The sequence below is a fragment of the Mustela nigripes genome, chromosome 13 (assembly GCF_022355385.1).
Source record: "Mustela nigripes isolate SB6536 chromosome 13, MUSNIG.SB6536, whole genome shotgun sequence".
Taxonomy (NCBI): domain Eukaryota; kingdom Metazoa; phylum Chordata; class Mammalia; order Carnivora; family Mustelidae; genus Mustela; species Mustela nigripes.
In genome coordinates, this window is record NC_081569.1 from 1811707 (window position 1) to 1826943 (window position 15237).

A 15237-nucleotide genomic window follows, 5' to 3' on the forward strand; every position below is an offset into this window, starting at 1 on the left:
GAGTTCCTGTCCTCTGCACCTGCTCCCCAGATCCGCTGGGGGAGCCTGACCTCTGCAGGGTGCCCCCTCCAGGTCTGACGGTGGAGGCCACCTCCTGGCTGTGCTGGAGCTTGTCTGTGTGTCCTTGGTTTCCCTGACCCTCCCGACCCCGACGCACAGCCTTGCTGAGCCGCTGCCCCCACCCCCGAGACCGTGTCTGCCCCCGTCTCCCCACCCGCTGTACCTGCTGCTTGCCCCGGCCGCCGGGCTTCCCCGGGCCGAGCGGTGCAGAAATGCTTCGTTTCAAAGTGGAGGTTTGGGACTTGGTCACTGATGTTTTTTAAAGAATACTTTGCACCGGGTCCTGCCCTTTGTTTTTAAAGCTATAATCTTAGACTGCCCTGTGTTTCCCATGGCCTCTGTGAGCAGGTTCTGTTTACTGACCATGTTTTCCTTCTTTTTATTTAATTTTTTTTTTTAAGATTCTATTTATTTACTTGACAGACAGATCACAAGTAGTCGGAGAGGCAGACAGAGAGAGAGAGGGGGAAGCAGGCTCCCTGCTGAGCAGAGAGCCCGATGCGGGGCTCGATCCCAGGACCCTGAGATCATGACCTGAGCCGAAGGCAGAGGCTTTAACCCACTGAGTCACCCAGGTGCCCCTCTTTTTATTTAATTTGAGAGCCAAACGGGCTTTAGGACCTGGCCCTACTTTTTACTCCCTATCCCTCAGGTGTAGTCTGAGAAAGCCACAAACCCACTGGAATTTCTACTAACGGAAAATTTCTCAGTAAGGGAATTTACTTTTAATTACCCCAAATTCCCAAGAAATTCAGATACTTCTCAGTTTGGAACCATTGGAATAGAGCTTATCAATCTTGTACCTTTTTTCCACCAAAACCAAAACCTAGTGGTGGAAAGGACACACCCAAAGGTCCTCCTCTGCAAAGGGGAACAGAGGCCCTTATAAGTGACACTGAAAATCATTGATACCTCCCCACCGGGCCTCATTTGTTAGCAGACGGTCTGGTAAAGGCAGGAGCAAGCAGTGGGAAAGCCTGGAATGTAATACTGACCAACATGAGCCCTGGATCAGCGCTCTACAGTTTGCAAAACTCGTCTAGCTCAGGAACGCTGGCACGGAGCGGAATGCTTACCGACCCTCTGCAGAAAGACCCGACAGTACCTCAACGTACTGGTGCTTTTAAACAAGTCCGTGCCTAGTAATTCAAGGAAATCTGAGACTAGAAATGAGGGCGCCTGGCTGGCTCAGTCGGCAGACTGTGGGACTCTCGGTCTTGAGGCTGTGAGTTCAAGCCCCACCTTGGGTGTAGAGATGACTTTAAAAAAGAGAAGAAGGAAATGAAAACTCTCACTGCTTGAATGAAGGTCCACCTCATTCCCATTTTAGTATCTTGATTTCAGGTCCCTTTTCCGTGTAGAGGTTTTTTCACAGGCACGTAATTGTGACCTTGTTTTTGTAGAGGACTTTTTACTGAACGTGGTGGCATGAGTTCTTCCCACACTATCTTTCTGAGACATACTTTTAATGGCCTCTTGTTTCCTTATGAGGTTTATTTTTAGCAGACAATCTACCATGAGTTCTAACAGTCTTTGTGAGGGCTGTCTCCATATCTGAACTACCTCGTGAACTTTTTTTAAAAAAAGATTTTATTTATTTATTTGAGAGAAAGAGTCAGAGCACAAGCATGCGTGGGGCACAGGGAGGTGGAGAAGCAGAGAGCCTGACGCGGGGCTGCATCCCAGAACCCTGAGATCACGACCTGGGCGGAAGGCAGAGGCTTAATGACTGAACCGCCCGTAGCCGGTGGACTTTTAAACAGTATGTTTTGGTTGCAAAATAGATTAACCAGAACAGGAATGTCCCTAAAATGTAATTTGGTGTCTGTGGTTCACTGTCTTTGTTAACACTAGGTCCTCTGCACCTTTAAGTTTTTGTCTGTAGCCCCTGATGGTTTAATCTGCATTTCCCTTTTTCCTAATGAAGCCTGCGGTCCCCCCCCCCACCTGCGTCCCTGCCATTTGAGATTTCTTCTTTGATCAAACGCCCATTTTGTAAAATGCCATTTGTGTCTGTGTGTCTGTGTGTGTGTCTCTGTGTGTGCGGCTTGGTTGTCTTTTTCTCACTTTGGACGAACCCTCTAGGATTCTGGATGTGAGCCCTTGGCTGGTCCTGTGGTGTAGCAGGTGGCTTTCTCGTCCGGTGACTTGCCTTTTCACTTTCTCACGGGGTCTTCTGATGAGCAGTTCTTGACTTTAACATAATTGTGTTTTCCCTTTACGGCTGGTGTGTTTGTGTTTTACCTGGTGACATTCTCGAGCGAAGCTTGGACTGCAGCGTGCTGGTCGTGACCTTGGACGGGGGTCAGCGCGGGAAAGCTGGGATTGGTCGAGGCAGGTCCTGGCTGTGGGGTGCGGCCGGCAGGAAGCTAGGAGCCGAGCCTTTCCGCGAAGCAGCTCCAGCCCCTCTGTGAGATCTCAGTGTCCGAGGATGGACAAGGACAGACGGATTCGGGGCCTGGGGAGAGGCGGCTGCCCTGCCCCACGGACACGCCCCGGGCCGTCTTTGTTCCATGGGGCCCCAGGGAGGCTCGTGTAGCAGGCAGGACCCTGACGGCATTGGGATGCCCATCGCTGCGTAGGTGACCCCGTGTGATCCTCGTCGGCCCGTGGACCGGGGCGCGGAGGGTGAGGCTCATGCCATGCTGACTGGGGGGGGGGGGGCTGCTGGCTTTCCCACTTTCACTATGAATTGTTTCTTCACCCGTGGCCTTCAGTTCCAGGTTTCCTCCTCCTCTTCTCTTTGTCTTTCCTCGAAGACTCCTTTGTTCGTAACTGACGGGAAAGGAGGACCCACACTCCGGACGTGGGTTTCTTCTCTCTCTGTTCTCTGACCCCCTGCACCTCCTCATCCCACGAAGTGGCCAGTGGCCGTTGTGCTTTTTGGGGGGCGGTCAGAGATAACTTTAGGAATCGGATGAAGATTGTAGAGGGAGGAGGAGGGGACCCCAGTTTTAATCCTGCTCTCCTCAAGGGTCCCTGAGCCCGGGTTGAAAACCCCTGCTGGAGCGGGCCTCCCCGTCCAGGACGGAAGGAGCTCTGGTGGCTGTGGGGGAGGGAGCCGGCGTGGCTTCCCCTCAGTGGAGGGCGTTTTCCTGAGTTGCGTCTGCTGACGCCCTACAGATGCACCTTCTGGTGTCCCTCATCTTCCGGCCTCACTGACGGGCTCTCAGACTTAGGGATTTGGGTTCTAGGGTCCTGTGGCTCCCTGTTCCTGGCTCAGACCTCTCTTTCAAAATCCTTTCTGCTGATCGTTGTGTAATAACCTCCCCTTCCAACTGCTCCTGCCCAGACAAGGACCCCTGAGACCTTCATCTTGGGACATTCTTCCAAAGGCACAGTTGCATTGGGTGGTGCCCAGTGCCAGGGGCTGGGGCCGCACAGACTCGTCCCTTTAGAGAGAGGACGGACCGGGGTCTGCGCACCTGTGTCTGCGGGAGGACAGAGCCTCTCTGTCTTCTGTCGGTTTTTAAAATTTATTGTACTCTTCTGTTCTCTCTTCCTTGTGTGATTTTTTTTTTAAGGATTTTATTTATTTGAGAGAGAGAAAGAGGAGGGGCAGAGGGAGAAGCAGGCTCCCCACTGAGCAGAGAGCCCGATGGTTCAAGGGGCTCAATGCCCAGGACCCTGAGATCAGGACCTGAGCTGAAGGCAGACGCTTAACCCACTGAGTCACCCCGGCGCCCTCCTCCCTGCCCCCACCCCCGTATGATTCTTCATAGTCCCTTGACTGTCCCCCTGTCCCCTTGGCACGCTTCTGTCATCCATCCCTCGAGCCACTGAAAGGTGACTCCTGTCAGAGCATTAACTTTGCTCCTGTCACCTTGCCCTGGGGTGCCGCCCGTGCCCCTGCTCATCTTTAGAACAAGCTTTGACCCGCAGCACGCCGGCTGCTCCCAGATGTGCTCCAGACATCAGCCCCGCAGCCCCCAACCCGCGCACCCGGCTCGCACCTGCTTCTCGCTTTCCCGTGCCGTGCTGTGTGCTCCGGACACTGCCCGGGGAGGAAGTTCTCTTTATCCGCACGTGTTGGGGTCCCGTCTGCCCCTCGTGGTACAGCTCAGATGCCAACTCTCTGTAAACACACTGGGTCCCCGCCAGAAATAGCCATTCCCTCCCTGATTCCTTTTAAGAACCCCCATTGCCCTATGTCATTGCCGAGAGCTGGACGGGGAGAAAGCCGGGCTGGGATCCCGCCGTCCCCTCTGTGACCGGCGGACAGCTGCTGTCACCCACGGCTGTTGTCGGAGCAAAGGTCACGTGGCGCCAGAAGGTGCAGGAGGTATTGACACTGCAAAGTGCAGTTGTCGATTCCAGGCTCCGGCGTTCCTAGATGAGAAGGGATGAGTTTCCCAGGTGCTTGCACCGGTTTGCACGCCCGCAGCCTGCAGCCACGTGACCGAGCCCCCTTCCCATGTCCTCGCTCACCCTTGACCTTGTCTGACTTCTTCACCTTTGCTGCATTCTTCCGCGTGGGCCGGGCCCCCACCCGGTGACTCCCGTCTGCTTCCCACCCACGGCAGGGGGATCACTCCCTTCTCCCTGAAGCTGCCACCCACCGGTGGCCCTTGTCATTGTCCTTGGATTCCATGGCCAGAGCCCAGGCCTGTGCTCACAGGGGGCCGCAGGGGCGGGGGACCCGGGGAGCGGGTGGCGGGGGCCAACCGAACACTGGGAGAGAGCCGGTCGGCGACGGCTGGCGGCCCGGAGGCACCGAGTGGTTTGGCCCCACGGAGAGGCTAAAGAAAACACACTTGTCTGCAAATTAATCGTCTCTCTGCACCGTTTTCCGATAAATGCTCATACCTTTCATATTTTATTAAAACCTCACTTGAAGCACTCTTAATAAAAATAGTACAATCTGCCAGACGAGCTTCTGCTTTCTCTCTCAGAAATCCTGAAATCGGTGATTATCAGAGAAGCTCTGAAGGGGGAGGTCGGGAGAAGAGATGACTCCGGCGCTAGGATATGGGGTTTATGATGTACTCACTTCACGGAGTCCTGCCCCCCAACGTGACGCGTGCATCGTTTCCACGAAACGTCGTGGAGGGCAGAATCCCAGTCCCTTCGTCCCGAGACAGGCCACTCACGTGTGTTTGTGTGACGTCCACGTTTATTGTACAAGTTCGACGGTGTCGTTTTAATCCAGTAGCCGTGGGAGTTTTGTGAGTTTAAGGTGTTACGGTTTTGTCGCTCTCTGTCCTCTGTCTGTTAGCTAACGGCGCGCTCCCCACCGATTTCTCCCCAGGTACGGCGTGAGTCCCGAGAACATCATCCTGTACGGCCAGAGCATTGGGACCGTCCCCACGGTAGACCTGGCCTCAAGGTATGAGTGCGCGGCCGTCATTCTCCACTCGCCCCTGATGTCAGGCCTGCGCGTGGCTTTCCCGGACACCAGGAAAACGTACTGCTTTGACGCGTTCCCCAGGTAAGCGCCCACGTCCGCTGCAGGTACCGGGATGCCCAGTGACCCAGGGTTGGATGCACCACGACCCGTGGTGGTCAGTCTCTCCTGAGTGCGGCCCCATGCCAGGCACCTTGGGGAGGTAGCTGTGGTGGTGACCCATCCACCAGCCCTAGACTTTGTCCTCTGGGCGTGAGTCCTCAGTAGAACTCTTCGGGATGGCAGGACTCACCGGAACCGACATCCCAGGATGAGGAACTCGGCTGTACGTGCGCAATGAAAACCAACGTGCCCGTGTCTCATGGAAGCAAGCACCATCCCATACTTGCTTGTGCATGGGTGGGCTTGTGTGGTGGGAGCCGAGAGCTCCTTGCGGAACGTCTGGCGCTGTCCTCAGTGGTTCACATGCACGACTCAGTGGTTCACACGCACGACTCAGGGGTCCACGCACGCACGTCAGGCAGCCGGCACCCTCTGCTTCAGCACCCCTTCGCTGGTCGGTGACACTGCGCAGGGAGAGGAAAGCTGAGCAGAGCTGCAGGCTTCACTAACAGGCCACCGTCCTAGTATCGGGACACACCCCCAGGAGCTCTGCCTCCCATCTCTTCCCATGGCCGCTCCGCCCGCAGGAGCACATGGAGGGGCCCCTTGGCTGGGTCTTCCCGGCCCGTCCCGGCTGTTGGTGCATCCCGTAGATGGACGGAAGGGAAGCGGGTCATCGCCCTACTCTAAACGCAAAGGCAGAGAGCCAGGGGTTCCTTGAATACCTCTGTTTGAAAATTTACTTATTTATTTACTTATTTTTTTAAAAATCCGAGTCGAGGACGGTGTTTTCGATAAAAACTGTTTGCCCCCTAAACTTTGCCCGTTGTGCGTCGCTAAAGCAGGTCTGAGGTGGTCAAGGGCAGGGCCGGCTGGCTCTTGTTGCCGTTTCTGTAGGAAAACGCCCCCGCAGAAATCAAGCCCGGTTTCGGGGTTTAGATCAAGTCCCTCATGGCTGCCATTCTGCCCTTGCCCGAGGGCAGTGAGCGTTGCTGTGGTATATAATCAGCCGACACACCGCCTGTCCTCCTCTGGCAAAGAGAAGCCTTCTGGTAACTCCTGGGTGAACCTCGGCTCTGGGCGCCTGGTCCCCGCACGCAGGGAGCTCCAGCTCCAGGAGGAAGCAGACCTCCCTGCGAAGTCCCCTCGGGCGTGGCCGGTGTGCTAAGTGGGGCGCATGTGCCGCTTGGACGTGGCCTTGTTTGTGCTGAATGGGTAATGAGCCGCCCAATGAGCCGCCCGGTTGTGGGGAGGGAGATGTTGAGTGTGTCTGTGGGAGGCGAGGCTGGGAGTTACCGTGGCAACAAAATGAATGGGTTGTTTCCTGACTCCTGAATTAGCATATACCTTAAAATACAGCCATGGCAACTAAATGCAACTTATTAATTACCATCAGCCAGCAACCGGCCTTTCCCCGGCTGGTCTGATCCCCCAGGCGGGGTGCTACGTGGTCCCCCCGCCTCACATGGTCTTCCCTGTGGCTGGGAGAAGGGGTCAAGTGGCAGAGTGCTCGTTTTACAGATGAGGACGCCGAGGCCGGCGGAGGCAAGTTTATTGGATGACCGTAGGGGTGTGGACACTGCCCAAAAGGCTAGCGCTCCCCCACAGTGCCCTGGAGCGTTAATACGGTAGCTCGCAAACCAGGAACAGTCCCCTGACCTTCATCGTGAGCCGGACTCCGTAGCCACGTTCTCTCACGGGGCCCCTGGCTCCCCACTGTCAGGATTGTCTCCGTCCGTGTTCCTCTCTCTGAAGGAAGGGGTTTCCCGTTTCCTTTGACTATTACAGATGGGGCCGAAGGGGTCCGGATTGCACTGGGTTTGTAGCTTCTTATCGTCTCCCTCCGTGGCATTTAGTCAGATGCCGGCCTCGGGCCGTCGAGATTCTCCTCGTAGGCCCAGCCACGGGAGGCCAGCCCCAGGCCCGTCCTGGCAGGAAGTACTTTCTGACGGAGTATAATTGGGCTCCCACGTTCTCAGAAGTCGTCTCGCGAACATCAAACAGGAGAAGTACGGGTTTCTGAACACGACTACTAATTGGGGATGTTTCATCGCCTCCCCCGCCCCTCAATCTTGGCGAACCCCGCAGCCGGTCAGGGTTTGCCACTCCCCGGGATGCCCCAACACGCTGGGTGGCGTCACAAGTTGCTGATAGAGGTTCCGTGACCGTTGTCCGGAGGTCTTGGGCTGGGATCCTCATGCAAGGTCGCTGTTAGCAGCACGGACTCCAGTGCCCCCCTCGGCTACCCAGAGCCGGGTGTCCTGTCCCCTGCTGGCCCTGGCAGATCCAGGGAGGTCTCATATGTGGAGCACAGAGCCCCGGTCTGTGGAAGATGTTTCCTCGTGTTAGTCGTGCCCAAAAGAGGCAGGGTCCCCGCGGATGGTGGCAGCCAGTGGCCCTGTGTAGTTTTGGCTGGAATCAGACGCAGAAAGAGAAGCCACGGGTCGGGGCTTCTGTGCAAGGACCGCCGGCCGGGTCCGCCCCTCTTCGCCGCCTGCAGGTTAGAAGGCGGTGTCTCCCCCCGACCCCGCCACCCCCGCCCCGTGGAGAAGTCGCCAGCACGCGCTGCCAACAAGGCTTAAGCCTCGGAGTCCTCTTGGGGAATGTTTCCAGAGCCGGCAGCACATTCTTCTGGAGACCCTCAAATATTCGTCCTTTAGGGTAGAGTCCGTTCTTATAAACAACCCGAGATCCCGTGGACGCCAAGCTTGGCACTGCACTGCTTCCGAGCGAAGCAGCGCCGTTTTTACGGAGAAAACAAGGCATTAGCGTTTATGAGACGGGGTTTGTGAGGATCTTTGGAGGCGACGCTGAGGGGATCTCGCCAAGAAGACCTCAGAGTGGGTGGCCGAGGGTTGGGCGTCCAGGCTCTCCGAAGAGACGCTGCGTCGGATATGTCAGCTTCCGGCCTGTTGATTATTTTTAAGAATCCTCTCTCACAAATGTGAATCTCTCAGAAAGATTAGTTCCTGGACCGTTGGTCTGGTGGCTTTAGTTCTGTTTTTAATAACAGTTTGTACGAGCACACGGTACCCCAATGCCGCGTGGTGTTCCTGTCTGGATTCTGGAACAGGACAAAGGTATCTGTGGGAAAACTACCAAAATCCAGGCCGCGTGCGGGGCTCCTCTCACAGCGGTGCCCTCACCTTAGTTTTTCTGTTTTGACAGACGTGTCCCGGCAACGTGCGGTGTTCGCCTTACAGGGGTATGGGCTGGGGGCCTAGGGGAGCTCTGTTAACCTTTGCACCGTTTCTGGAAAGCCAAAATTATCCTCAAAATGAAAACGTTATTTGGGAAAAAGAAAAAAGAATGAATCACTAGAAAAACCAGGGGAAAAAGGCCCGGTGTTACCGCCAGGTACATCAGAAGGGACATGCGCTGTCCGTGGGCGTCACTAACGGAGTCCTCTCTCTCCCTGCCCCTGTTCTGTTTTGCAGCATTGACAAGATCTCTAAAGTCACCTCACCTGTGCTGGTCATTCATGGTACAGAGGACGAGGTCATCGATTTCTCCCACGGCCTGGCCATGTACGAGCGCTGTCCCCGCGCCGTGGAACCCCTGTGGGTGGAGGGAGCCGGGCACAACGACATAGAGCTTTACGCACAATACCTAGAAAGACTAAAACAGTTCATATCCCACGAACTGCCGAATTCCTGAAGGAGACGCCGAGATCTTACCTCACTTACTGTGAACACGCGAGTCCTCTGTTTTGCACATCCTCGAACTGGAAAGCAGCTGTGGCGTGACCAGCGGGAGGAGGTCCCCGCCTCTCGGGTTCCCAGTCACAGACCCGAGCAAGCCCCCCCCCGTCTTCTGTCCCTCGAGGTCGTTCCACGCCTCACAGCATGCGGCGCCCAACGGTGGTGACAGCCAGCGTCCCTGCCTGGTGGGAATGGAGATGAGAGCTAGACGCAGGTGCGGTCGGTTTGCCCCTTGCTGTGTAGACGATGCTCGCCTCCATTGCCCAGCCATACCCACGGGTGACCGTCCATTCCCGCAGGACTCAGCCTCTCTCCGTGTTCTCAGTACTTGATACACACTCTCTTTCAGCCTCCGGATTCATGGGCTCGCTCCCCTGTGGAGCCGTGAACTGTGTAATCGGAACACTAGGGCGGTGAAAATTCTTTTGTTAAGTTCCGTGATCCATGCCGATCTCCCCCACCCCAACCCCAACCCCCCCAAAATCAACAGAAGGGTAATGGACTGAAATTGTCATGAACAGCTTCATCAACTGGAACCAATACAAATACGACTGGGATATTCTTAAAAGGAAACTGGGGTTTTTTTAAGTGTAAATTTATTACTAGTCAACAGAGTTTTAATATTTTGATTGTCTGGTTGGTGTAGCGAGGAGCCTAGCCGACTTTCCTTCCGTGAAGTCCTCCTCGTGGGCTTTTTTAAAGTACTGTACATATTTGCAATCCGATTGTGCATAAATTCTTATGGTACTTTTCTTTCGTCAGGCTACAATAATGAACTGTGGATCCCTCCTTTGTAATGTAAATGATTGAATACATTTTGTTAATATGTTTTTATTCCTATGTTTTGCTATTCAGAAAAATTTTATAACATTTCCAAGACACACACAAAAAAATGACGAGTTTATGCTTTGAAGAATTTATGTAATGAAAATTTCACTAAATGGATCTTTTTTGTTTAAGAGTTCTTTGGGTTTTGACACTGGAGTTGCTCCGAGGAACCATTGCTACACTACTCATCTTGGGCGGGGGTCTGGGGTTGGGGGGTTCTTTGGTTTGATTTGAATTTTTCTTTTCAAATTTAAAAGCCTTAAATGTACTGTAAGCCTCAGACTGTTGTACAGCTGGATTGCGGTGGATTGCAAGTTTGTGGGCTGTGCTTCAGTGTGGCGCAGCGGTCGGTCATGGAATAAAGGATGCATGGACCAGAGCGCGGGGCCTACTCCTGTCATCTTTCCCTCCACTGCTCCGTCCGGGCAAGTCGCACATGAGAAAATGCTTCACGTGGGTTGAAGAAGAAACCCTTGGGGCTTACAGACTGTTCTGCCTCGCTCAAGAGGTACACCTTTGTTCTATGAGAAACCCGAGGCTATGTTTGGGAGAAGCCAGGGAGGCAGAGGAGGAGGAAAAGGTTTTAAGAGGGGTGCTCGGGTGGCTCAGTTGGTTAAGCATCTGCCTTTGGCTCAGGTCATGATTCAGGGTCCTAGGATGGAGTCCCGCATCAGGCTCCCTGCTCTATGGGAAGCCTGCTTCTCCCTTTCCCACTTCCCTTGCCTGTGTTCCCTCTCTTGCTGTCTCCCTCTCTGTGCCAAATACTTAAGTAAGATAAAATAAAAAAGAAGACCTGATTTAATGAGAGCTATACCATGTTTATGGATAGGCAGCTCATTTTTAATCCTTCCAGAAAAGAGCTGCAGGGTTTGTAGGATCCCAGTACAAATCTCAACAGAATTCTTCATGGAGCCTGATACAGTGAGCCTCAAGTTTACATGGGAGAACAGAGGGCCAAGAATAGCCAGGGCACTTGAAAATGACAGAGAAACATGTTTTACCAGCAAGAGACAGTTGCAGGTAAGAAACGTGAAGACTGCGAAGCCTCATTCCCTCAGGATTCTGGAGTCTAGAAAGCCTTCCCCAGGCTCCCGCTTCAGCTCAGGGCTGCCCCAGTATGCGCTGCTTCAGTTTTCTGTATTTGCTGACATTGTTGGTATCATTATTGCTCAAAACCACAGCGGAATGAGTTTACAGATTTGATTTATTCGTGGTAAAAAACATAGCCTAATCTAGTGACACACTGCAGGGAGCGTTATCAACCACATGACAGATAGTGTAGACACGTGTGTAATGGTCAACGGACGAGGGAGTCTATCAGCACAGGACACAAAGAGACGTCATAAGGGGTGTTGTCTGTGATAATTGCATGTATTTGAGAAATCAAATAATCAACCCCACCCCCAATATATCCACCCCAACCCCCACCCCATTAAGAGTCATTATTTAATGGAATGCCGTGTTAAGTTGCAAAGTTGGCATCCGTATTTATTTGTGGAGATTATGGCCCGTAATCACTCCTCGATTTTTACTGGCTAAATGGATTTGAGTAGCCAAATGCCATTTGAAGTTGTAAGTCGGTATAACCACGCGAAGGTGAGAACACAGATGGGTGGTCAAGGTGTGGATAAACAGGTGCTTTAAAAATATGCCGTCGGTGGGGCGCCTGGGTGGCTCAGTGGGTTAAAGCCTCTGCCTTCGCCTCAGGTTGTCATCCCAGGGTCCTGGGATCGAGCCCCGCATCGGGCTCTCTGCTCAATGGGGAGCCTGCATACCCCCTTCCACCCCCTGCCTCTCTGCCTACTTGTGATCTCTGTCAAATAAATGAATAAATATTAAAAAACAAATGTATGGGACGCCTCTCAGTGGGTTAAGCCGCTGCCTTCGGCTCAGGTCATGATCTCAGGGTCCTGGGATCGAGTCCCACATCAGGCTCTCTGCTCAGAGGGGAGCCTGCTTCTCTCTCTCTCTCTCTCTCTCTCTCTCTCTGCCTGCCTCTCTGCCTACCTGTGAGCTCTCTCTGTCAAATAAATAAATAAAATCTTTAAAAAAAATTTGTTTTTTAAATTAAAAATAAATAAATAAATAAAAAACAAATGTATGCCGTCAACCCACCAAATTAGCCACAAACATTCTGAAGTATACTTTGTACCGAGAGTCTAATCTAACCATTCAGCTGCTAGGAATTGATCCTTAGGAGATAATGCAGAGGATGAGATGGGTTTGGAGGGATCATTGCAGCGACTGTGTCAGAGGGAAACCCGCCACCATTCTCGGTGTCCAGCACCCGTGGTTTGGCTGTCCTTAATTCAAGCCATGCATCACTCAGTCCCCATTATCAAGGATGCGCATGGCGCTGGTGGTGACCAGTTTTATCATACACAGCACATCCTGACCGCACGTGGGCTGGTTCCCAAGTCCTTCGGGTGGTGTGGTTCCTCCCTTCACCCCTACCCCTCTGGACGTTCACACCTGGGCAGAGAGCTGGAGATGCACACAGGTCTGCAGATGTCCATCTCTGCTGGGATTTAGGTGTATCTCAGTGGGTCAAGGTCCTTCGCTGCTGTCATGGTCCCGGAACCCCGTTGGGCAGCATGCTCTCATTCCTGAGAGAATGCTGCTTTGACCGGAGAGGACAGCCATCCCGGGTCATCTCATCCCCTCACGTGTAAGACTTATAAAGCCAACAGCGGGAATTCCTATGAATAGCACACCCCACGCCGTCCGGCTCCTGTGTTACCTCTTCCCTGAGGCCTTGTCCACCAGGGTTTCCACAGAGAAGACAGCTGTTCTACGGGAGCTGGCCCAGCTAGGTATGTTTCGTGACAGAGGGCCCGGGCATGGCCGTGCAGCAAAGAGCCCTGTCCCTAGTCCTCACCAACTGCAGAGGGGGATGTAGGTAACAAGCAGTCTACCCTTTTACCCAGTTTGCAGTGTGCAGCCCAGTAGCATGAAGCTTACTGCACTGTGCAGCCATCGCTCCCGTCCGTCTCCGGGACTTCGCCATCATCCCCTACTGAAACCCTGTCCCTCCAGATGCTAGCTCCCCATCCCCCTCCCCCAGACCTGGCACCCCCGTTCCTCTTCCTGTCTCCTTGAATTCAACTACCGTAGGTCCCTCACAAAGAAGCAATCAAATCATACACAAGGACCAGAGTATGTGTCCTTTGGTGCCTAGCTAAACTCCCCTCCCATGAGGTCCTCAAGGTTGATCTGTGCGGAAACATTTTATCCCTTTTCAAGGCTGAATAGTGTTTGCAGGCGTATATGCTACATTGTTTCATTCATCCCCTCATCTGCTGATGGACGCTTGGGTGGTGTGTTCCCTTTGGCTAGAGTGAACAGTGCTGCTGGGGGCGCGGGGGGGACAAGTGTCTGTTGGAGACCCTGCTTCCACTCCTTTCAGGCAAGCACCAGAAGGGGGATTGCATGACCTCGAGGTAACTTTGATATTTGGAGGAAACACCATACTCGCTCTACAGTTCTGTTAGCAGGAATCTTGGGGTCTGTGACCCTTTTGAAACTGCAGGGCATACTCTGGAAGTCTTTACTTGTGTGCGTTTTTCGGGGGAGAGGAAGGTGCACAGTTTCAACAGCCTCTCCAAAGTCCAGGGATTCGGAAAGTTGAAACCCCCTGAGCTACGCAGTAGCCACAGGTTCTTTTAAAACCAGGGTTTTCAACTCCTGAGAGCTGAGCGTGGGTTTGGGAGAGATGAAGGAGCTTGGATTTATCTGCAGGCAGGCCCCAGTGGGGCATGGGTTGGGGGAGCTCTCTCTCTCTGCGGGGTTGGGGGTCCTGGCAGGCGCCAGCTGGAGCCGAAGCCTTCGCAGGCCCAGACAGCAGGGTGATCCCTGGGAAGAGCCCTGGGCATGGGAGTCTGGGTGCCATGGCAACTGCGTGACCCGGGATGACAACTCACACGCAGGTAAATCACAGGCACTGAACCTGCCGTTACACCTCCCACCCAGTCTCCCACTCAGGGAGGATCGGGTGAGCTTCTGGGGGTAGAAATGCTTGGCAGGAGGTAAAGGGCACTTTGACCCGCTCCTTAGAGGCAGAGCCAGGGTCTGGGTTTAGAACACAACAGAGCACACTTGCTGAGCTCTGGGTGGAGACAGTCCGTCTAGCCTGCCCATGCCCTCACCGCACGGCAGCTTAATCAGTATCCTCTGCTCGGTGATTTTCCATGTGGCTGGCCCTGGCTTGCTCCCTCCCCGCGCTGGCTGGCTCTGTCTTTAGGGATCGCAGAGGAACTTCTGCCAAAGATGCCCTCTTAAAACATTTTAAAAACTTTATCCCAAACAATGGATAAAACATATTTTCTTTTCTTTTTTCTTTTCTTTCTTTCTCTCTCTCTTTCTTTCTTTTTCTTTTTTCCTTCTCTTTATTTCTTGCTTTCTTTTTAAGATTTTATGTATTTGAGAGAGAGAGCACAAGCAGGGAAGCAGCAGCAGAGGGAGAAGCAGATTCCTCGCTGAGCAGCGACCTCCTATGCGGGACTCGATCCTGCGACCCTGGGATCTTGATCTGAGCCGATTAACTGACTGAGTCACGCAGGTGTCCCAAAACATTTTCACAATTTAAGGTGCGGGACAATGAAAACCTGTATTACTCTTGAACCTAAGAGGTAGACTGTTAGCAGGGTCGTAGAAAACCACTCTCCCCTCCAATCACACGGCCTTTCCTCCTGCACCTGTAGCCGAACCACAGTCCCAAGCTTCCTGTTGGTCATTTCAGGCATTCCTTTGGAGTGGGAATGTGTGTGTGTGTGTGTGTGTGTGTGTGTGTGTGTGTGTGTGTGTACGATCTGGGATTGGGGATATTTAGGTTCTCTTTCAGATTTTGCTATTAAACATTTTGGGGGGGTGCCTGGGTGGCTCAGTCAGTTAAGCGTCTGCCTTTGGCTCAGGTCATGTTCTCAGGATCCTGGGATCAAGCCCTGCATTGGGCTCCCTGCTCAGCAGGGAGCCTGCTTCTCCCTCTCCCTCTGCTGCTCCCCCTGCCTGTGCTGTTCTCCCCACCCAAAACCAAAAACCCACATATTTTTGCACTTCTTGTGATAGGAGAGATTTCCGGTTGCGGCTTCTTAGCCGTGGTTGCACGTTGGCATTAGCTGGGAGGCTCGTTAAAGGGACCTCTGTGCCCTATGTGGGGCTTGAATGCATGGTCCCGAGATCAAGCCAGGAGCCCCAGGGAGAGGC

The 15237-nt window shown here is 53.5% G+C and overlaps 1 protein-coding gene across 1 annotated transcript in view; it reads left to right on the forward strand.

Annotated features, from left to right (window-relative positions):
* ABHD17C (abhydrolase domain containing 17C, depalmitoylase) overlaps positions 1-10414 on the forward strand; it is a 43437-nt gene extending 33023 nt beyond the window's left edge. Inside the window, exons 2-3 of the mRNA XM_059371435.1 lie at positions 5309-5488; positions 8944-10414. Coding sequence (XP_059227418.1) covers positions 5309-5488; positions 8944-9163 — 400 coding nt within the window. The 3' untranslated portion in view covers positions 9164-10414. The remainder of the gene's footprint in view (positions 1-5308; positions 5489-8943) is intronic.
* Positions 10415-15237: the final 4823 nt, after the last annotated feature.